General features: G+C 46.6%; 2 protein-coding genes and 2 pseudogenes across 2 annotated transcripts in view; 2 read left to right on the top strand and 2 right to left on the bottom strand.

The window, feature by feature from the left end:
• Positions 1–785: 785 nt before the first annotated feature.
• LOC137348700 (zinc finger protein 229-like) lies at positions 786–7,407 on the top strand (the record flags this gene model as incomplete). Its single annotated transcript, XM_068013957.1, has 1 exon — positions 786–7,407. A coding segment is annotated over one exon (1,221 nt), but the record flags the coding sequence as incomplete, so codon positions are not given.
• Positions 4,880–5,923, bottom strand: LOC137349153 (jerky protein homolog; annotated as a pseudogene).
• Positions 7,408–15,713: 8,306 nt separating the features above from the next.
• Positions 15,714–23,311, top strand: part of LOC137349142 (zinc finger protein 256-like) — a 65,426-nt gene continuing 57,828 nt past the window's right edge. Inside the window, exon 1 of the mRNA XM_068014530.1 lies at positions 15,714–16,925. Coding sequence (XP_067870631.1) covers positions 16,414–16,925 — 512 coding nt within the window. The 5' untranslated portion in view covers positions 15,714–16,413. The remainder of the gene's footprint in view (positions 16,926–23,311) is intronic.
• Positions 20,207–23,311, bottom strand: part of LOC137349169 (zinc finger protein 585A-like) — a 196,545-nt pseudogene continuing 193,440 nt past the window's right edge.

Raw genomic sequence — 23,311 nt, 5'->3', positions numbered from 1 at the left:
AGGTCCAGGAAACTTCAAGCTGCTATGTTGAGCTGTAGACATGGGGGTGGGGTTGAGTAACAGGCTTGTGGAAGGGGATATCAGGTCAGGCACACATACTGCTCCCCCTTTTTCTCCTGGGATGTTTTACTGGAGTCGTGTTGGTGAGCGTTTCTAAACGCAGTCTCCCTATCTGGAAATGTAGGTGGATTGCAGGTTGCTGTGAGGGTTGGACTATATTGCTTCTCCTCAGGGCAATAGACAGCAGGGCACATGTGCGGCCATCCTGGGCCAGGAAGCAGGAGGAGAGAATGTGAAAAATTTCTATCCTGAAATGACTGGCTTTTGTAAATTCCTTTTACAGAGACTTGGATGAGGAGGATTTACACACTGCAAATTCAAACCAAGAGAAATGTTTGTCTCTTCTGAATTTCTATCCTGGACTGACAGTAATGAATTTTGTAAACTCCTTTTACAGGGGCTCAGACGGGGAGGATTTGCAGACAGGAAACTCAAACCAAACATTACATCAAGATCTGACAGAGTCACTCGATTCATCAGGACCTGAATATCACCTGGCTTTGAACGTGGAAGGAGAAATGTTTGTCTGTTCTCTCTGTGGGAAAAGATTTCAAACATCATTGTGGTTGGAAAAACACTGAGATACACACACCCGAGTGAGAGTGTTCCAGTGCACTGACTGTGGAAAGAGGTTTAACCAGTTACACAGCCTGAAAAAACATCACATCATTCACAGCGGAGAGAAACTGTACATGGGTTCTGTGTGTGGACAAGGCATCAAGTGATTATCCAACCTGGAGAGACACAAGGACACCCACACCACGGAGAAACCATGGAAATGTGGGGACTGTGGGAAGGGATTCAATTTCCCATCCCGGCTGGAAACTCATCGACGCAGTCACACTGGGGAGAGGCCGTTCACTTGCTCCGTCTGTGGGAAGGGATTTACATGTTCATCCAGCCTCTGTATACACCAACGAGTTCATACTGGAGACCGACCATTTAAATGTTCTGACTGTGAGAAGAGCTTTAAAAGCACAAGGGATCTACAGACACACCAACGCACTCACACTGGGGAGAGGCCATTCACCTGCTCCGTGTGTGGGAAGGGATTTGCATGTTCATCCAGCCTGTACATACACCAGCGAGTTCACACTGGGGAGAGACCGTTCACCTGCTCCATGTGTGGGAAGGGATTTGCCTGTTCATCCACCCTCTGTATACACCAGCGCATTCATGCTGGGGAGCGACCTTTTAAATGTTCTGACTGTGAGAAGAGCTTTAAAAACACAAGGGATCTACAGACACACCAACGCACTCACACTGGGGAGAGGCCTTTCACCTGCTCCATGTGTGGGAAGAGATTTGCTCTCTCATCCACCCTGCTGAGACACCAGCGAGTTCACACTGGGGAGAGGCCATTCACCTGCGCTGAGTGTGGGAAAAGATTCACTCTGTCATCCAACCTGCTGAAACACCAACTTGTTCACACTGATAAGAGACCGTTTACATGTTCTGACTGTGAGAAGAGATTTAAAAGTACAAAGGATTTGATGGCACACCAGCGCACTCACACTGGGGAGAGGCCGTTCACCTGCTCTGTGTGTGGGAAGAGATTCACTCATTTATCCAGCCTTCTGACACACCAGCGAGTTCACACTGGGGAGAGACCATTCACTTGCTCTGAGTGTGGGAAAGGATTCTCTCAGACCTCCAACCTGCTGAAACACCAACGAGTTCACACTGGTGAGAGACCATTTACATGTTCTGACTGTGAGAAGAGATTTAAAAGCAGAAGAGACCTGCAGACACACCAGCGAACTCACACTGGGGAGAGGCCGTTCACCTGTTCTGAGTGTGGGAAGAGATTCGCTCACTCATCCGCCCTGCAGAGACACCAGCGAGTTCACACTGAGGAGACACTGTTCACCTGCTCAGTGTGTGGGAAAGGATTCACTCAGTCCTCCCACTTCAATGAACACCAACTTGTTCACATTGATAACTGATCTTTTCAATGTTCTGACTGAGAAGAGATTTAAAATTAAAAAGGATTTACTGACACACCGGCGAGTTCACACTGGGGAGAGGCCGTTCACCTGCTCCGTGCGTGGGAAGGGATTCACTCAGTCATCGCTGCTGTTGAGACACCAATGATTTCCCATATAACTGCAGGAGTTGGATTCTGCTGTTGCTGCTGTTAGTCACATCCAGAACTGAACAATGACGAGAAGCCTATTTCCAGTGGGGTTCCACGGGGCTCAGTACCAGGCCCCTCACATTTTGTGGTACAGTCAAAGCTTTATTATCTGGCAAATGCTGGACCTGAGAGGTGCTGGGTAATCAAATTCCAGTTAATCAAGAGTCGTGCTACCAAGGCAATACAATGCAGCAGTTTTAATTTTAATAAAAATGATTACATGCAAAGTACAAGATGTACAGTACAGAAATCTTGAGGCAGTAATGATGCATAGAATTCTTGAGAAACAGTAAACTTAATGTATAAATTACACTAAAACACTAGATGTAGAAGATGACGGGACAGAATCTGTACTGAGCCTATGGCAAGCCCTTGGGAGCTTTCCTGAAAAGATTTTGGATTTCAGTTTGCCTACATGTCTTTTTTGCATGAAAATAGAGTGCAAAATATGTAGCTACATAAACTCTTGTGCAGAATAACAAATCTGCCTTTCAGTAAATTTGATTCATGTATCAAATCCTGAAGCAGCATTAGCCCAAGTTATTTTCTGTTCCTCACTAAAATCTTCTTCTGCAGAGTCATATTCAGTTTCCTTAGACTTCTCAGCATTCAGGACTCTCATTATTTCCACATCACTAACAACATGTGTCACTTCAACCTCCTTGTCAACTTCAACCCAATCTTCTACATCATTTTCACTAAGCTGCTCGATTGGGTTTGCAGAAGGAACATCCCTCAGACTGTCAGGAATTTGTGATTTTTTATATTTTTATGGTGAACATTAAAGCCTTCAAATTCCTCTTCATCAGAAGACACTTCTGCAAACATAACACTGGGCCACAGTTTTCTCCAAGCCCTCCTTAATGTTTCACCTTTAACCAAATTCCATGTACAAGTCACATTGAAAATTACATCTTTAATATTATAATTTGATTGGAAGTTTTGGATCGTGCCTTCATGATTGATTAACTTTCTTAGGAAATCTCTCCTGTAAAATTATTTCACATTCTGGATGACGTTCTGGACCATTGGTTGAATCAATTGGCAGACAGGAAGATGGTAAAAATATTACCAGGCACGAACTTCGATTCATGAGGGTGAGCTCAACAATTGTCTAATAAAAGAATAGTTCTGCTATCTTTCTTATGTTTCTAAAATATTCTTTCACTGCAGGTATAAAAACAGTGAAACTAATCATAAAAAATGTCTTTGTCCCTTCATGCATTACTTTATAGAGTCATAGAGACAAACAGCATAGAAACAGGCCCTTCGGCCCACCGTGTCCATGCTGACCATAATGCCTATCTATACTAATCCCATCTGCCTGCATTAATTCCATCCCTCTATGCCTTGCTCATTCAAGTACCTGTCCAGATGCCATTCAAATGTCGCTATTGTTCCTGCCTCCACCACCTCTTCAGGCAGCTCATTCCAGGTACCCACTATTTTTTGTGTGAAAAATTTACCCCTTTGATCCCCTTTAAACTTCCTCCCTCTCACCTTAAATCTATGCCCTCTAGTTTTAGTCACCCCTACCATGGGAAGCAGACTCTGGCTATCTACCCTATCTATGCCTCTCATAATTTTATATACCTCTATCATGTCCCCTCTCAGCCTCCTTCGCTCCAGGGAAAACAAACCCAGCCTATCCAATCTCTCTTTATAATTCAAGCCTTCCAAACCAGGCAACATCCTTGTGAATCTTTTCTGCACCCTCTCCAGCTTAATCACATCTTTCCTGTAGTGCGGCGACCAGAACTGCACACAGTACTCCAAATGCGGCCTCACCAAAATCATGTACAACTGTAACATGATATCCCAACTCTTGTACTCAGTGCCTCGGCCGATGAAGGCAAGCATGCCATATGCCTTCTTCACCACCCTGTCTACCTGTGTTGCCACTTTCAGGGAACTATGTACTCGCACCCCAAGGTCTCTCTGCTCAAGAACACTCCCCAGGGCCCTGCCATTCACTGTATGTGTCCTGCCCTGGTTTAACTTCCCAAAATGCATCACTTCACACTTGTCTGCGTTACATTCCATTTGCCAATCCCTTGCCCACTTTCCCAGTTGATCTATATCCTGTTGTAACCTTGGACAACCTTCTTCACTGTCCACTATACCACCAATTTTGGTGTCATCTGCAAACTTACTAATCATGCCCCTTACATTCACATCCAAGTCATTAATATATATGACAAACAACAGAGGGCCCAGCACCGATCCCTGTGGCACACCACTGGTCACCGGCCTCCAATCTGAAAAACAAATTCCTCTGCCTCCTATCACCAAGCCAATTTTGTATCCAATTTGCTAGCTCACCCTGGATCCCATGTGTTTGAACCTTCTGGACCAGCCTACCATGCGGGACCTTGTCAAAGGCCTTGCTAAAGTCCATGTAGACAACGTCCATCGCCCTGCCCTCGTCAATCCTCTTGGTCACCTCCTCGAAAAACTCAATCAAATTCGTGAGACATGATTTCCCACGCACAAAGCCATGCTGACTATCCCTAATCAGACCATGCCTTTCCAGATGCATATAAATCCTGTCTCTCAGAATCCCTTCCAATAATTTTCCCACCACTGATGTAAGGCTCACCGGCCTGTAGTTCCCTGGCTTATCCCTGCTGCCCTTCTTAAATAAAGGCACAACATTAGCTATCCTCCAGTCTTCCGGTACCTCAGGCCTTGGGGATTTATCCACCTTAATGCACTTCAAAACCTCCAACACCTCCTCCTTTGTAATGTTGTTCTGCTCCAGAATATCGGTGTTCTCTCCCTTGAACTCACGAGCTTCCATGACTTTCTGCACGGTAAATACGGACGAGAAATATTCATTTAAGACCTCGCCCATTTCCTCGTCCATTTATGCTTTGTAATCAACAGGAAAATGTTTTACTCCTTTAAATGCTGCATGATGATTATATTTGCCAATCACCCAAAGCTTCACAGTGCGTTCCTGCAACGTTAGCACTTGCAAGCACTGTTATTCTGTCTTTATTTTGCTTTAAACCAGCTGCATTAGATTCACTCGCACCAGCTAGGGTAGAATTAGGCAAACCGTGCCAAAATAGGTCTGTTTTATCTGTGTTATAAATTGCTTCTGGGGATAGATCATGTTCAGTAATTAATTTGTTGATAAAATCACAATACTTTTCTGCAGCCTCATGGTCAGCTGATTTTTGTTCACCGGTTATATCTAGTCTTCTAATGCCATGCTGCTCTTTAAAGCAATAAATCCATCCATTGGAAAATGCACATGGTTCAGTCAATTCCAGTTGCTTATGAAAGTCTTTTGCCTTTGCAATGAGCATTGGGCCTGAGACTGGGGCATCCTCTGAGCGTTTCACCAAAAACCATTCATACAACGCACTGTCTAGCTGCTCTAATTTAGGTTTCTGTAGAGGACGGTGTTGTTCCACAGCTTTATTAGTCTCAGAACCAGCAAAGAATTTCAACAACTGGTCTTTTTGATCCTAGATGTTGTATATGGTTGATGAACCAACATTATATTCATCAACACATTACAATTTTCACCTCTTTCAAGACGTCTGCAAATGTCTATTTTCTGGTGTAGCATCAACACAACCCTTTTCCACTTTCCCCCTTTTCCTGTCAATGTTTTATTGGATGCCATACTGGGTGGATGGGGAGATAAAGGACAACACTGCATAAGCACAGTGACAAGATGGACTGCCAACAGCACCACTAAGATGACAGTCGGCTGCACTCGGGAAAACTCAGCATTGGGAGAAAAGCCTCAGAGGTTTTCAGAAATTCTGGATAATAAAACTTTCTAGTTGGCAAAGTGCCAGATAACAAAGTTTTTACTGTGTATATAATGCTTTTGACTTAAAGATTGGGGGCATGATTAAGAAATTTACAGATCAGACAAAACGTGGCTGTCAGGTTGACAGTGAGGAAGAAAGCTGTAGACTGCAAGAAGATGTCAATGGATTGGGCAGATGGGCAGAAAATGGCAAATGGAATTCAATCCATAGAATGCATTTGGGGAGGGCAAAAAAGGCAAGGGAATTCACAATAAATGGTAGGATACTGAGAAGTGTAGAGGAACAGAGGGACATTGGAGTGCATGTCCACAAATTGCTGAAGGTGGCTGGACAGGTAGATAAGTGGTTCAGAAGGCAGATGTGATGCTTGCTTTTCTTGCCAAGGTGTAGGATATAAGAGCTGGGAGGTTACAGTGGAACTGTATACAACACTGGTTAGGCCACAGCTGGAGTACTGTGTGCAGTTCTGCTGACTGCATCACAGGAAGGATGTGACTGCATTAGAGAGTACAGAGTAGATTTACAAGGATGCCACTAAGACTGGAGAATATTAGTGTGAGGAAAGATTGGTTAGGGTTAAAGTTTCTGGAGGGGAATGGAACTGAGGAAATTGTTCTTTCAGAGAACCGGTGCAGACACGATGGGCCAATTGGCCTCCTTCTGCACTGTAGCGATTCTGTGATAGGCGAGGGTTGTTTTCTTTGGAACAGAGGAGGCTGTGGTGAATAAAATTGAGGGGCTGAGATAGAGTGGATAGGAAGGAGCTGTTTCCATTATCAGAGAGATCAATAACCAGGGGACATAGATTTAAAGTAACTGGCAGAAGGATTGGAAGACAGTTGAGAAATCTGTTCACCCAGAGGGGTGTGGGTTGGTGTCTGGAACTCACTGCCTGAAAGGGTGATAGAGGCAGCAACCCTCATCACATTTAAAAAGTACTTGGATATACAATTGAGGAGCCGTAACCTGCGAGGCTACAGACCAAGAGCTGGAAAGTGGGATTAGGCTGGATAACTCTTAACGGTCAGTGTGGACATGATGGGCTGAATGGCCTCCTTCTGTACCATAACTTTTCTATGTTTCTATTCTACAGTTGGGGTTTGTTTCTACTGATGAGAATAATCCCTATAACGTGGCTGGAGTTTAATATTCTGGATAAATAGTAAATAATTCAGCTTTGTGTTAAGCACATTTTATGAGTCCTGTGTTGTTCCCGAAGGCAGAACCGGAAGTTGGCGTAACTTCCGCTTCTGCCATTTTTCCCGTATCCCATGTGATTGTATATTTAAATGAATGTTGTGGCGATGAGTACCGGAGTCACATGGGATCGTGCAGTGGGGGTGACCTTGCATTGGTGGAACCCACCGTCACTGGGTCAAGCATCATGATCGTCATGGATATATAAAGCACTCTGTGTTAGCAACCTTCCTGTCATGTAAGCCTGTTCAGATTTAAGAAAATTAAATCTTTTACTTAATTCAGGAAGCTTTTGCCTCCCTTAATTTGTCAAACCCAGCACCAACTCTCCATTACTTTTTCCCCTCGGCTAAAGCAAAGCAGATGTCAGCGAGCAGGCAGTGTCCCGCCCCACGGTTCAGTGATGCCTCCCTGCAGGTTCTCCCCCTGCCATCAGGGGAAGGCGGGAGGTCCTCTTTCCTGCAGATGGGGTCAGAAGACCCTCCTGCCTGACCAAGGCAGCTTGGATGGAGATAGCAGAGGAGATCCCGAACCATGGGGTGACGGGCAGTGTCACAACCGGATCAGTAACTTGCTCAGATCGGCGAAGCTGCTGCATTAATTTTCCTCCCTGGCTTCATGTCTTTAAGACAGAGGATAGACAAGGCATGCTAGTGGAATGCGTTAGCAGCCTTGGTACCATACACTCAATGATTATGCACCAAGATAATGATTGGCATTGTTTATGTGCTTGGATGTGTCGTGCGAAAGCCACTCCAGAATGAGTGATGTAGATGCATGTTACAATGGTTCCAATGTGTCTTTTGACATGTCATTAAATCTGCACTGTTTCCTGCAGAATAAATGCACCCACAACAAGTGCGAGCAGGCAAAGACAGGTGGAGGTGTTCCAGACATCAGGGTTCTGACCCTTGCTCAGGAGAAGGCATCAGACATTGCAAGAGTGGAGGGAGGCAGGACAAACACAGATGGCGAGGCAGGATCCACAAGGCATGAGGATGAAGTGACATCTCCAGTCTTGCACACCAAAGGAAAGTGTGTGAACTCATGTGCATCTGATGCTTAATATGTTTTTGTTTGTGTCTCCACTGCAGGTGCCTGCACTCGTGTCCTGGAATGCCACAAGCCCAAAAAACCCTCCCCTGGGGAGGAAAATGGAGACAATGCCCCAGAGGGTGCACCGTCACCTGCCTCTTCTTCCACCTCCGCCAGCGCAGATGCATCTACATGGTCCACAGGGGGTTTAAGATTAGAATCTGGGTCACAAGCTGGTGTGCACGACCCAGATACGTCCCAGCAGCTGAGGGAGCATGTGCCAGCTGGGACCAGGTCCCTTCTCAGCCCCACGTTCTAGATAATCCTCTGTTTGTTTCAACGAGAAGTCTGCCGGATGTGCAGCAAAGCCGTGTGGAAAACATATTGGAGATGCCTGAGGTCATGTGTGGCTTTGCGCGTGCCATGGAGGAGTCCATGTAAGTCATGACATCTTCCGTGTCTCAGGCATTTGAGCGTATGGCTTCCTCAGTCAAGAGTTTGGCAAGCTCCGTGGTGAGTCTGCTTGAGCACTCCAAGCCACATGTGATCTGACCTGCACTCCACTGTTTCCATGGGCTCCGTGCAACAGAGTGTAAGCGAGAGGAATATGGACCTCTCTACGGGTGGTCCTTCCCCTCAGGGAGACAGGAAAGTGCCATCATGGACACAGATGGAGGAGGAGAAGCATGCCAGCTGTCCTGGGGCATTCCTTTCATGCCACCTCCAGGGCAGGTGGCACCTCACTCTTCGTCCAACAATGACTCCTGCGCCCCCCCCCCCCCCCCACTTACCACCAGCAGGTGAGCACACGGGGGATACTGAAGCACCTTTGTTACAGTCAGTATGATGGAGCCACCAAGGCCCTGTGCCTCCAGAGGATGCCCGCCATGGTCATCCACAGCAACGGGGCAGCACACTGAGCAGACTGCCTCCATCTCAGCTGTTAATGTCGGGGTAGCACCTAGGTTTGTGGTAGGACATGTAAGATGAAAAATATTTGAGCACACAGGTGGCACAGTTGCTGTAAATAATTGTGCACATTTTGCTCCATTTTCAATACATCTTTAGATTAATATTTGATGCACTCTCAAACAGCATTTGCTTGGTTTCATTTGAAAAGGAAAATGTTTGTTGGAGACAGATGGCAGGAGTCCATCGTTGCTTGCTATGTCTTTCAGAAAGTGGCCAGTGTCCATTTTTCATTTTGATGTTAGCCTTCAGCCCTCAATGATGACCGTATCTCGTCTGCATATTATTCAATTTTCAAAGTACAAACATGCCTTCCGTTCATGGATAATCGGTCACACTCTTACTTTCTGAGCATTGTTGTGTTCCCCATTCCATCGTAGCCCAGAGAACATTAGATTTGCTGGTCACAATAATGTTGTAGCTTCCTACATGTGCAGGTTAATGCCATGATGCATTACAATATTTTCAATGGAGACGCATGTCCCTTTTAATGAAGTGGATAACACACAGGACATTTGACACATCTCCACTGCAGATCCATGTGCTATTGTCGTAAGAGTCCATCTTTTTCATTGTAGCGATGTTTAAGACCTCAGGTGTATGTGAACATATTTGGAGAATGTATGTTTTCTCCTCCCAACATTTCTTCTTGAACTGACTTATTGTTGGCTGAAATGTGCAAATATGAGCTTTTCCTTGATGTCCCTGGCATGTCTCTTCATGCCCCTTATATCTATGATGGCATCATTTGCATTGTTGTTGTCCTCCTCACCCTCTTCATAGTCATCCTCATCTGAGGAGGACTAGTGTTCCTCCTGTTCCTCCAACTGCAGAAAATAGCTGTGTCTCATTGTCAGTTTGTGTCGTGCCCAGCAGACAATGATGATTCATGAGACCCTCTCTGGTGTGGCATGAAGAGCCCCTCCAGTCTGCTCAAGGCAGCCTCACTGTATTTTCAGCATGACAATGGTGTTTCTGACGATGGTTCATGATGCACGAACAGCATTGCATTTCTCTTCAGCTGTGCTTTGGGGATACTGCACTGATGTGATCAAACACATACCTTTTGTCACCCAGGATGCAGCCATCCTCTTCGGCTTGTTCTTCAAAAACCCCTGGCAGCTGTGATTTCCTCAAAATGTACGAGTCTTGACAGATCCCTTGGAAATGTGCACAAACCTGCATTATTCTTCTGTGGTCGCAAACCAGTTGTACGTTCAAAGAGTGAAAGCCTTTGCGATTCACAAATGCAACAGGCTGGTCCCGGGGAGATCTAACAGCCACGTGAGTGCAGTCGATCACCCCTTGCACTCTAGGGAACCCAGTGATAGTGGTGAAGGCTGCAGACCTTGCTGCATGGCTACCCTCATCTACAGGTAAGTAGATGAAATCACTGGCAGGCCGAAATAGAGGATTGGTCACCTACTTGATACACCTATGGGTCACAGACTGTGACAGGCCACATAAATTGCCTGTTGATCCCTCGAAGGCACTGCTAGCCAAAAGATTGAGTGCAGCAGTATCCTTGAGGGCAAGTGACATGGGGTTCCCACAAAACCCAAGCTGTTGTGGGCCATGCTGTAGGATCCTACAAATTTCTGTGACCATTTCATGTGACATCGTTTGGTGTCAGTGGCATTGCCTCTCTGACATTTGAAGGTGATTTTTCCTTGTCCTGAGGATGCGATGATGTGCCAGCGCCCGTCTTTGATAATGCCATTCCTGGATGTTATCGTTCACAGCATCCTCACCTTCTTGTTCTGCCTGTTGCCGGTGATCAGGCATCATGTCTTGAGGGAAAAGATCCATCCTCAGTCGCTCCCTCTGCTCCTCTTCACGTGGTAGTAGAAAAATTGGGTGTATGACACTCGTGTTGCTGCAGCTTTGCAAATAATGAAATAAGCAGAGTGCTCAAATTCAGCCTTCTGTTGCCAGTCAGCTGAACCATCGAGGCAATGAGCAGTTCTCTTTTCTGTGCCTTAAAATTGCAGCCAGGTGGAAATCCCACCCACTATCATCTGTCTCCTCACACTGCCCTAGCAATCCTTCAGAGGCCACGTGGTTTTCATTATCATTCGAGAAAATGGTGCATGTACAATTTAAGGCAAGTGGCCCCGTCTTCTAATCTCCTCCTGCCACCTTCCAGCCTGCACGTCAGATCTGTTCTCACTCAGTTGAAGTTGGCCCTCCCCCAATTAATTAACTTTACTCTGGATTGCTTCTTGTCCCTTTCCATAGCCAATGTAAACCTTATGATACAATGATCACTGCCCTCTAAATGCGTCCTACTGACATTTGATCCACTTGACCTACTTGATTCCTCAGAACCAGATCCAGTGATGCCTCCTGCTTCATCAGGCCAGAAGCATGTTGATCTAGAAAATTCTTCCCCTTCTCTGCCCTTCACAGTATTACTATTTCAGTCTATATTAGGATAATTAAAGTCCCCATTATGCCTACACAATAATTCTTGCACCTCTTTATAGTTTCCATACAAATTTGTTCTTCGAAATCTTTCCCACTAGTTGGTGGTCTATAGAATACATCCTGTAGTGTAACGGTATCTCTATTGTTTCTTAGCTCTATCACAATATATTCTGTCCTTGATCCCTCTAGGACATCCTCTCTCTCCAGCATTGAAATGTTCTTCTTAATCTACACTGCTACCCTTCCTCCTTTCTTCCCCTATCTTTCCTGAACACCTTGGATCCAGGAATATTTATACCCAGTCCTGCCATTTTTGATCCAGGGCTCTGTTATCACCACGAGGCTATCTGCGCCTGCAGCTCACCAACCTTGTTTATCACACTCTGCACTTTCACAAACATGTGCAAAATTCTTAATTTAAACCTTATTACATTCCGTATCATGCTGGCCCCACTTATTTTCTACTCAAGTGCTATCTACCTCTCGCAACTCTTTGTGCACCTTTCCCTCTCTACCTTCTGCTTCCAACACGCTTACCAAATTAGTTCAAACCCTCCCCAATGGATTTGAGAAAATAGAGGTAAGCCAGCAATACAAAAGCATCCAATGCAATTTCTGAATGGACTCAAACTCAGAATCCCTGGATTAACAATACAATATAAGCAGACGGCCAGCTGTTTGCATGACTAGTGCTTGGAAATGCCTTTTATTTCTTTCTTTCAATGCAAAGACCTCGATTCACAAGACAAACAGATAGAAATCCAGAATCAATCAGCAATCTCCAGCTTCAAAAGTGAAGTGGTCTCTGCGTGGTAGCATGGCCAAGTGGTCGAAGGTGCTGTATTGAGGATCTACTCTCTGAGGAAGTGAATTTATTGTTCAAATTACCGACAGGTTGTACTTAAAGGTTTATGTAATTTAAAGCATGTTTAAAAAAAAAATACTTTAGTAGAATATGCAATCAACATTGGCCAAAGAATCAAACCCAATCAATCGCCACTGTGAGAAGCAGGAATTCTGCCATGAATCAAACTAATACTAACTGCTATTCCGTGGCCTCTACAATTTATTATGCAATTTTGATGATACATTGTGCTTAAATGGAAAGAAAATTGCAACTGTATATGGAATTATTCAGAAAATGTTGGAAACACTCCACAGGCCCTGGAACACCTGTAGAAGGACAAACACAGGAATAATGTTTCAGGCCGATCAGCTCCTCAGAACTGAAGTTTTGCAGCACAGCTTCAAATGACTGTGAGTTTCCTTAGAAACTTTTTAAAAAGTTGCTAATAGAAACAGAAAACACCGGAAATACTCAGCAGGTCTGGCAGCATTTGTGGAGAGAGAAACAGGGTCAATGTTTCAGGTCTGTGACCTTTCATCAGAACTGGCAAAGGTTAGAAATGTAATCGGTTCTGAGCAAGTGAAAGGGGAGGAGGTGGCGGTGGTGGGGGAAGAACAAAAGGGAAGGTCTGTGATGGGGCAGAGGGCGGGAGAGATTAAATGACTAAGATGTCATGGAAAAAAGGCAAAGGGAGTGATAATAGTTGTAGGAAAAGACAAAGCATTTGAGCAGAGAGAGTGTTAATGGCAAAATAATGATCAGCTCTGTCTGAAAGCAAAATCATGAAAAACAAGTTTAAGGCCAGCACATGATTAAAAAAACACAATCAAAATGACAGTCATGGTTGAAAATTGTTGAACTGAATGTTGAGTCCAGAAGGCTGTAAAGTGCATAATCAGAAGATGAGGTGCTGTTCCTTAAGCTTGCGTTGAGCTTCACTGGAACACTGCAGCAGTCCGAGGACAGGAATGTTAGCATGACAGCAATGTGGTGAATTAAAATGGCAAACAACCGAAGGCCTGGGGTCATACATGCAGACCGAACAGAGGTGTTCTGCAAAGTAGTCACCCAATTTGTGTTTCGTTTCCCAAATGTAAAGGAGATGGCACTGTGTGCAGCGAATACAGTATACTAAATTGAAAGAAGTACAAGTAAATTGCCACTTCACCTAGGAGGAGCGTTTGGGGCCTTGGATGGTGAGGAGGTAAAAGGGCAGGTATTGCACCTCTGTGATTGCATGGGAAGGAGCCGATGGAAGGGGATGAGGTGTCGGGGTCGTGGGGGAGTGGACCATGGTGTCACAGTGGGAATGGTTCCTTTGTTTTGCTCACAGGGGAGAGGGGAAGGTGTGTTTGGTGACGGAATCATGCTGACGTGATGGAAATGGTGGAGGATGATCCTTTGGTTAGGCCACAGCTAGAATATTGCATACAGTTCTGATCATCACATTACAGGAAGGACATAATTGCTCTGGTGAGAGTACAGAGAAGATTTACATGAATGTTGCCAGTGCTTGAAAGTTGCAACTATGAGGAAAGATTGGATAGGCTAGGGTTGTTTTCCTTAGAACAGAGGAGGCTGAGGGGTGACTTAATAGAGGTGTACAAAATCATGAGGGGCCTAGATGGAGTAGACAGGAAGGACCTATTTCCCCTAGCGAAGAGGTCAATTAGCAGGGGACACAGATTTAAGGTGATTGGTAGAAGGATTAGAGGGGACATGAGGAAAAACATTTTCACCCAGAGGGTGGTGGGTGTCTGGAATTCACTGCCCAGATCGGTGATGGAGTTAGAAACCCTCAACTCTTTTAAAAGGTACCTGGACATGCACCTGAAGTGCTGTAACCTGCAAGGATACGCAATAAATGGGAGAATACTGAGAAGCGTTGAGGAGGTAAGGGACCTTGGAGTGGATGTCCACAGATCCACGAAGGTAGCAGGACAGGTCGATAAGGTGATTAAGAAGGCATATGGAATCCTTTCCTTTATTAGTCAAAGAATAGAATATAAGAGCAGGGAGGTTTTGCTGGAACTGCATCAATCATTGTTTAGGCCACAACTTGAGTACTGTGTGCAGTTCTGGGTATAGGTCTGGGTCACCTCATTACAGAAAGGATGTAATTGTATGAGAGAGAGTACAGAGGAGATTTATGAGGCTGTTGCCATGATTGAAAAAATGCAGCTATGAGGAAAGATTGGATAGGCTGGGGTTGTTCTCATTGGAACAGAAAAGGCTGAGGGGAAATTTGATTGAAATGTACAAAATTGGGAGGGGCCTGCATAGAGTGGATGTGAAGGGCCGAGTTAGCTTCGCAGAGAGGTCAGTGATTAGGGGATATAGATTTAAAGTTATTGGTAGAAAGATTAGAGGGGAGATGGGGAAAAGTTTTGTTTTAACCCAGAGTGTGGTAGGGGTCTGGAACTCAATGCCAGAGGGCTAGTAGAGGCAGAAATCCTCAACTCATTTAAAAGGTGCCTGGATATGCACATCAAGTGCTGTAACCTGCAGGGCTATGGACAAAACACTGGAAGGTGGGATTAGGCTGGGTGGCTCATTTTTTGGCCAGCGCAGACATGATGGGCCAAGTGGCCTCTTTCTGTGCCGTAAACTTTCTATGATTCTATGAATGAGTCCAGTGAACCGAAGTTGCACTCACTCTCATGCAAGCATATCCAGAGCTGTTCAATTACAATCCGACCACAGAATATAATTTCTAAAGCACTAATTTGGGCTTCCAAATATGGGACTGTTACCCAGCATTCCCAGCGGAAGTGAACGTGCCCTATTCACTCTACAGGAGCCCAGAGCGCAGGCGCGATACTGGCCTGTAATCTGGAGCATGCGCAGTGTCACAATGATCAGAACCGTGCGAGTGCTGGAGACGCTTTTGCAGCGGGTGAGAGTCGGTGGGGCGGATTCAGAAACGCCCGTTGTAGGCCGCAAGCCCCGAATAAGAAGCTCCAGTTCAGCGTTTGCGGCTCCGCGGCTTTCCCACGGAGGTCCAGGTTAACGGCCGCCACCTCTCGCCCGAAGAAGCAAGGGGCGACGGAGGAACGAATGGCCGGGAGAAGGGAAGCGGCGCAGCCTAGGGACGGGGGGGGCGGAGCAGCGGCCAGTGGGGCGGGAGCGAGTGACGGGGATCGAGCTCCAGCCTCAAAGTTTCCCCATTCAGCCAAGTCGGTGGTGGGTGGGTGAGGGGGGGCGGAATCGGGATACCGAATGACGCTTTAACGCGCATGCGCGGAGATGGACCCGGTGCTGATACGGGATGATGTCGCGTTGCGTGATGACGTCTGCCGTGCGTGCTGATGACATCAGCGGCCCGCTGCGTTGTCAGAAGTCGCTTCATTCTCGGCTGCGCGCAGGGGGCTGTTGAACTGAACGCAGCCAGAGTAGAGGGAGGGAGAGAGAAAACTGGCAGTGGAGGAAAGAAATGGGTTTGGATTTCAGCACAGGGAGGAGGGAGATTTACAGCTTTAAGGGAACGGAGAGGAAAAAAATGTTACATTGAAGCTAGAATTGTCTGTTCTGAATTTCTATGCTGTACTCACAGTGATGACTTTTATAAACGCCTTTCACAGGTTATTAGAAGAGAAGGATTTGTAGATGGGGAAATTCAAACCAAACATCACATCAAGATCTGAAAGAATCACTCGATTCATCAGGACCTGAATATCATCGGCCTTTGAATGTGGAAGGAGAAATGTTTGTGTTTTCTGTCTGTGAGAAAAGATTTCAAACATCAGTGTGACTGGAAAAGCACCGAGACACACACACACACCCGAGTGAGAGTGTTCCAGTGCACTGACTGTGGAAAGAGCTTGAACCAGTTACACAGCCTGAAAAAACATCGCACCATTCACAGCGGGGAGAAACCGTACACATGTTCTGTGTGTGGACGAGGCTTCAACTGATCATCCAACCTGGAGAGACACAAGGACACCCGCATCATGGAGAAACCGTGGAAATGTGGGGAATGTGGGAAAGGATTCAATTACCCGTCTGAGCTTGAGACTCATCGACGCAGTCACACTGGGGAGAAGCCATTCACCTGCCCTGTGTGCGGGAAGGGATTCACTCAGTCATCTCACCTGCTGCCACACCAGCGAGTTCACACTGGGGAGAGACCGTTCACCTGCTCCGTGTGTGGGAAGGGATTCACTCACTCGTCTAACCTCACTGAACACCAGCGGCTTCACACTGGGGAGAGACCATTCACCTGCAATGAGTGTGGGAAGGAATTCACTTGTTCAACCAAACTCAATTCACACCAACTTCTTCACAGTGATAAGAGACCTTTTAAATGTTCTGACTGTGGGAAGAGCTTTAAAAGCAAAAGTCACCTGATGCAGCACCAGCGAGTTCACACTGGGGAGAGGCCGTTCACTTGCTCAGAGTGTGGGAAGGGATTCACTCAGTCAATCAACCTGCTGACACACCAGCGAGTTCACACTGGGGAGAGGCCGTTCACCTGCTCTGTGTGTGGGAGGGGATTCACTCAGTCAAAAAACGTGCTGAGACACCAGCGAATCCACAAGTGACTGCAGATGTTGGATTCTGCTCTTACTGCTGCTGTTAATCACAATTGTGGCTCAACCATTTTCATTCTGAGAGTTGGGGTTGTTTCTGCTGATGTTGATGATCCCAGTAACTGGGCTGGCATTTCATATTTGGATATATGTTCAAGAAAACTTAATTTATTCAAGATAAACGGAGACTAATTGATGAACCAGGATCTAATTGAATGGTGCAGCAGTCTTGAGGGGCTGAATGGCCTACTCCACTTCCTATGTACTTTCTCCCCAGACTTCCCCCACTCTCTAACTTTGCTCAGGTGCTGGTTTCCTGTTGCAGTGCCTTCTTCTTAGTTCTCCCATGACTTTTCATTCATCTGCTGTATTTGAGCCCAAGTTTATTAGGGACATAGAATCAGGAGTTGGCCATTCAGCCCCTCGAGCCTCTGCCATTCAATGAGATCATGGCTGATCTGTGACTTAACTCCATTGTATCCAAATATTGTTTTATTACAGGCTTCACTCTGTCTGTTGAAATGTGATTTAAAAATGTCTTTCATTGACATCATACCTTTAAGGTAGGAAAGTGTCCCGAGCAGCATCTCAGAGCATAAACTGAAAAATCGGACCAAAACTGACACTGGAGGGAAGGGTAATTAGGAGGGCTGATTTAAAAGCTTAGTCAAAGGCATATGTTTTTCAGAGGGTTTTAAAGGAGGAGAGATGTGGACTGGCAGAGAGGGAAAAGGAGGGAATTTCAGAGCTTAGGGTGAGTGACTGAAGGCACAGCCAATGGGACAGAGGCAATGAGGAATGTGTAAGAGGCAAGAGTTGGAGGAATGCAGAGTTCTCTGAGGGTTGTACAGCTGGAGGAGGTTACAGATGTAAGGAGGGGTGAGGCCTTGAAGGGATTTGAACCCGAGATGAGAATTTTAAAATGGAGGCATTGGTGGACCTGGAGCCATTGTAGGTCAGTGAGCACAGTAGTGATGGATGAGTGGGACTTTGTGATGGTTGGGGTAAAATGCAGCAGAGTTTGGATGAGCTGAGGTTTATGTTGGGTGGACGTCAGTCAGAGCAGCATTAGAATAGACAAGCAGGCTGACAACACTGAAGCACTGGAAGTGTCAAGAGAGGTGGTGAGGTAGAGATGGGTATCATCGGTGTACATGTGGAGCCTGGTGTCTGTCTTCAGATGATGGCAGCAGATAGATGAGGGATAGAAGGGCCATCCTTGGGAAACTCAAAAGGTAATTGCTAGAGATTCTATGGCTATGATTGAATATGTCTGAAATGGAGCCAAGTAAAGTCAGTCCCACTCAGCTGGACAGTGGAGGAGAGGCCTTGGAGGATGGTGTGGTCGACTGGGAGGTCAAGAAGTCTAAAGTGGGATAGTGTCCCATAGACACAGAGGATGTCCTTTGTGGCGTGGATTCGAGTGTTTCAGTGCTGTGGCAGGGACGGAAACCTGATTGGAAAGGTTCAAACATGGAGTTACGGGAAGCATAGGCACGTATTTGGGAGGCATAGAGACATTCAGTGACTATGGAGAGGAATCAGAGGTTGAAAATGAGGTGGTAGTTTACAAGGACCGAGGAGTTGAGGGGGGGGGGGGGGGGGGTTTAGGAGGTAGGTGATAATGACAATTTTAAAAGGGAGCTGAGGAAAGGGAACTGTTTCCAATGTCAGTTAACAAGAGGGCCAGGAAGGGAAGTTGGTTGATGAGCAGTTTAGTGGGAATGGGGGCGAGAGAGAAGGAGGTGGGTCTCATGGATAAGGTGAACTTGGAGAGGACATGATGGGAGAGAAACTAGACAAAGACACGGGTTCAGGGGGAGGGAAGAGGGAATCTCGGGGGATGTTTGACTTGGTGGGGAAGAGGACAATGCAGCTGAATGGATGGTCTCAGTGTTCGTGACAAAGAAATCCATGATCTCCTTACACTTGTTTGAGGTCAGGTGAGAAAGGTTCAGGGAGACGGTAGTGGAGAAATGAAGCTGGGGTTATCTTCACTTTCAGGAATGATCCTGAAATAGTGAGCAGTTTTGGCAGAGGAGAGCAGGGCCAGATAGAGCTTGATGTGTGGTGCAGCCGGCTCTGGTAATGAATGGGTCAGATATGTTCAAATCTGAGCTCCTTAGACTGGAGGAGGTGAAGATGAGGGAGTGACGAGGGTGGGAGAGAGTCAGGGTTTTACTGAGGGAAAAGGCATCAGGGGCTGAGGGAGCGATTGAGCAGATCGCCAGTTACAGAAGTATTGTGACAAATGGACGGCCAATGGCGAGACAGTTGAGAGTTTGAAAGAGCAGTTGTAAGTGACTTGGGGGAAGAGTATTTTTCCAGGGTGGACGCAGAAGGAAGGGGAATGTGAGGGGTGAGGGGGACAAGGAAGTGAACAGAGATGGCGAGAATGACAAGGTCGAGGTGATACTTGGGGTTTTCTGCTTTTCACTAATTTTCCTGTGTGATTTGTTTCAAAGGAAAGAAAACCTGAAAATCATCAAAATTTAATACTGCAATTGTTCCCAATACCCAATGAGCCTGCAGTCATTTTTATCTTTGTGTTTTTTCTCAATGTTGGTTTCAGCATTCTGGATATCATTTGGTGTTTTAACTGTGTGGCCTTCCATGAAAACTGGAGGACAGTAACTGGAACTTGACAGAAATAATTGGACCCAGGATCAATGGCCTCAGTTGTACAGAATGTGTTTGCTTTAAAGTCAATAATGTTGCAGTTGTATCCAGCAGTAGTTGAACTGCCCCATATACCACATCCAGGCCCGGAGTTTCCTTGGCATTTTCACACAGAGAGACTGCAGTCTGGACACAAACAATTTCCAAAGCTTTAAAGATGGTGTAGACTTGGGTGGAAGTGAGATTGCACTGACGAGAGGAAACTCCAGGCCCGAGTCTCAGACTGCACTCTTGAAATAAGCTGGGTATTTTTATAACTCCATCACTGAGGTCACTTCCAGTTTGCAACGTGAGAATCAGAACCCACTGAACTGGAATTAAATGTTTATTATGTAAGGTTTGCTTTTTCTGCGGATTATGGGAGTGGCAAATGGTTGTGAATTGGTTACAATCAGATATAAAATCAAACTGTTATTACTTTAATGTCAAAGTGACCAACTGGAAGTTAGAAAAGGTTTGGTAATAGAAAAGAGAAGAATTCTGCAGGGGGTCTCATCTGGGACCCTGGTGTTTGTACAATTCATTTCAAAAAGAGAAATCCAGAACAGGGAGTTTGTAATTATCTGAAATTTACTGACTGGACCAAACTGTAGTTAGGGGATCGGAATAGGGGGATCAGAGTGACTTAACCAGATGGATAAATTCATCTATTAACACACACTGAACAGTCAATGTGAAATATATATGCAAGAAAGAATTGAATTGAAGAAAAGATGGTTTAGAATCAGTCTGATCCCATTCTTGTACATCAAAACAGAGCGAGGGTGTTTTGAGAGTCCTTTCAGCCCTCAGGTAATGTAACTGTCGGCTCTGACCTGGAGTTAATGAAGTGTCTGTAAGGCTGTGGAAAACTGTAATATATCCTGAGATTTTCAGAAGGAAATAGAAGGAATATTAATCAGTTAAGTTCAGGAAACATCTGTTCTGATCATAGTTTCCAAGTCACAAGTGGTCACAGCAGTCATGTGACCAGATTTCTTCATCCTCTGTCCCCAGTTCAAGGAGGCTCCTTCCCCCTCCCTCCAATTTCACACCGACGCTCCTTCCCCCTCCCTCCAATTTCACACCGACGCTCCGTCCCCCTCCCTCCAATTTCACACCGACGCTCCTTCCCCCTCCCTCCAATTTCACACCGACGCTCCTTCCCCCTCCCTCCAATTTCACACCGACGCTCCTTCCCCCTCCCTCCAATTTCACACCGACGCTCCTTCCCCCTCCCTCCAATTTCACACCGACGCTCCTTCCCCCTCCCTCCAATTTCACACCGACGCTCCTTCCCCCTCCCTCCAATTTCACACCGACGCTCCTTCCCCCTCCCTCCAATTTCACACCGACGCTCCTTCCCCCTCCCTCCAATTTCACACCGACGCTCCTTCCCCCTCCCTCCAATTTCACACCGACGCTCCTTCCCCCTCCCTCCAATTTCACACCGACGCTCCTTCCCCCTCCCTCCAATTTCACACCGACGCTCCTTCCCCCTCCCTCCAATTTCACACCGACGCTCCTTCCTCCCTCTAATTTCACACTGACGCTCCTTCTCACCGCTCCAATTTCACACCGACGTTCCCTCCCCCACCCTCCAATTTCACACCGACACTCCTTCCCCCTCCCTCCGATTTCACACCGACACTCCTTCCCCCTCCCTCCGATTTCACACCGACACTCCTTCCCCCTCCCTCCGATTTCACACCGACACTCCTTCCCCCTCCCTCCAATTTCACACTGACACTCCTTCCCCTTCCCCCCCCCCCCCCCCACCCGGCCAATTTCACACCGATACTCCTTCCCCCTCCCTCCAATTTCACACTAGCGCTCCTTACCCCTCCCTCCAATTTCACACTGACGCTCCTTCCCCCTCCCTCCAATTTCACACTGACACTCCATCCCCCTCCCTCCTCCCTCCAATTTCAGACTGACGCTCCTTCCCCCTCCCTCCAATTTCACACTGACGCTCCTTCCCGCTCCCTCCAATTTCACACTGACGCTCCTTCCCCCTCCCTCCAATTTCACACTGACGCTCCTTCCCTCCTCCCTCCAATTTCACACTGACGCTCCTTCCCCCTCCCTCCAATTTCACACTGACGCTTCTTCCCCCTCCCTCCAATTTCACACTGACAATCCTTCCCCCCCCCCCTCCAATTTCACACTGACGCTCCTTCCCCCGCCCTCCAATTTCACACTGACACTCCTTTCCCCCCCCCCTCCAATTTCACACTGACACTCCTTTCCCCTCCCTTCAATTTCACACTGACACTCCTTCCACCCCCTCCAATTTCACACTGACACTCCTTCCCCCGCCCTCCAATTTCACACTCAGTCCTTCCTCCTCGCTCCAATTTCACACTGACACTCCTTCCCCCCGCCATCCAATTTCAAACTGACTCTCCTTCACCCCCCAAATTTCACACTGACACTCTTTCCCCCTCTCTCAGGGATATGGTTACAAGGACGCAAGAGGGCACTGGCAAGCAAGAACCTGGTTTAAAGTGTGTCTATTTCAACGCCAGGAGCATCCGGAATAAGGTGGGTGAGCTTGCAGCATGGGTTGGTACCTGGGATCTCGATGTAGTGGCCATTTCGGAGACATGGGTAGAGCAGGGGCAGGAATGGATGTTGCAGATTCCGGGATTTAGATGTTTCAGTAAGAACAGAGAAGATGGTAAAAGAGGGGGGATGTGGCATTGTTAATCAAGGAGAGTATTACAGCGACAGAAAGGACGTTTGAGGACTCATCTACTGAGGTAGTATGGGCCGAGGTTAGAAACAGGAGAGGTGAGGTTACCCTGTTGGGAGTCTTTTATAGACCTCCGAATAGTTCCAGAGATGTAGAGGAAAGGATAGCGAAGATGATTCTCGACAGGGGCGAGAGTAACAGGGTAGTTGTTATGGGGGACTTTAACTTTCTAAATATCGACTGGAAATACTATAGTTCGAGTACTTTAGATGGGTCAGTTTTTGTCCAGTGTGTGCAGGAGGGTTTTCTGACACAGTATGTGGACAGGCCAACCAGGGGCGATGCCACATTGGATTTGGTACTGGGAAATGAACCCGGCCAGGTGTCAGATTTAGATGTAGGTGAGCACTTTGGTGATAGTGATCACAATTCGGTTAGGTTTACCTTAGCGATGGGCAGGGACAGGTATATACCGCAGGGCAAGAATTATAACTGGGGGAAAGGAAATTATGATGCGATTAGGCAAGATTTAGGATGCGTAGGATGGGGAAGGAAACTGCAGGGGATGGGAACAATCGAAATGTGGAGCTTATTCAAGGAGCAGCTACTGCGTGTCCTTGATAAGTATGTACCTGTGAGGCAGGGAGGAAGTTGTCGTGCGAGGGAGCCGTGGTTTACTAAAGAAGTTGAAGCGCTTGTCAAGAGGAAGAAGAAGGCTTATGTTCGGATGAGACGTGAAGGCTCAGTTAGGGCGCTTGAGAGCTACAAGCTAGCCAGGAAGGATCTAAAGGGAGAGCCAAGAAGAGCAAGGAGAGGACACGAGAAGTCATTGGTGGATTGGATCAGGGAAAACCCTAAGGCTTTCTATAGGTATATCAGGAATAAAAGAATGACTAGAGTTAGATTAGGGCCAATCAAGGATAGTAGTGGGAAGTTGTGTGTGGAATCAGAGGAGATAGGGGAAGT

This window comes from Heterodontus francisci, chromosome 34 (genome assembly GCF_036365525.1).
Source record: "Heterodontus francisci isolate sHetFra1 chromosome 34, sHetFra1.hap1, whole genome shotgun sequence".
Lineage (NCBI taxonomy): Eukaryota > Metazoa > Chordata > Chondrichthyes > Heterodontiformes > Heterodontidae > Heterodontus > Heterodontus francisci.
Note: the sequence above shows the minus strand (reverse complement) of the source record. Positions and strands in the feature narration are given on the sequence as shown.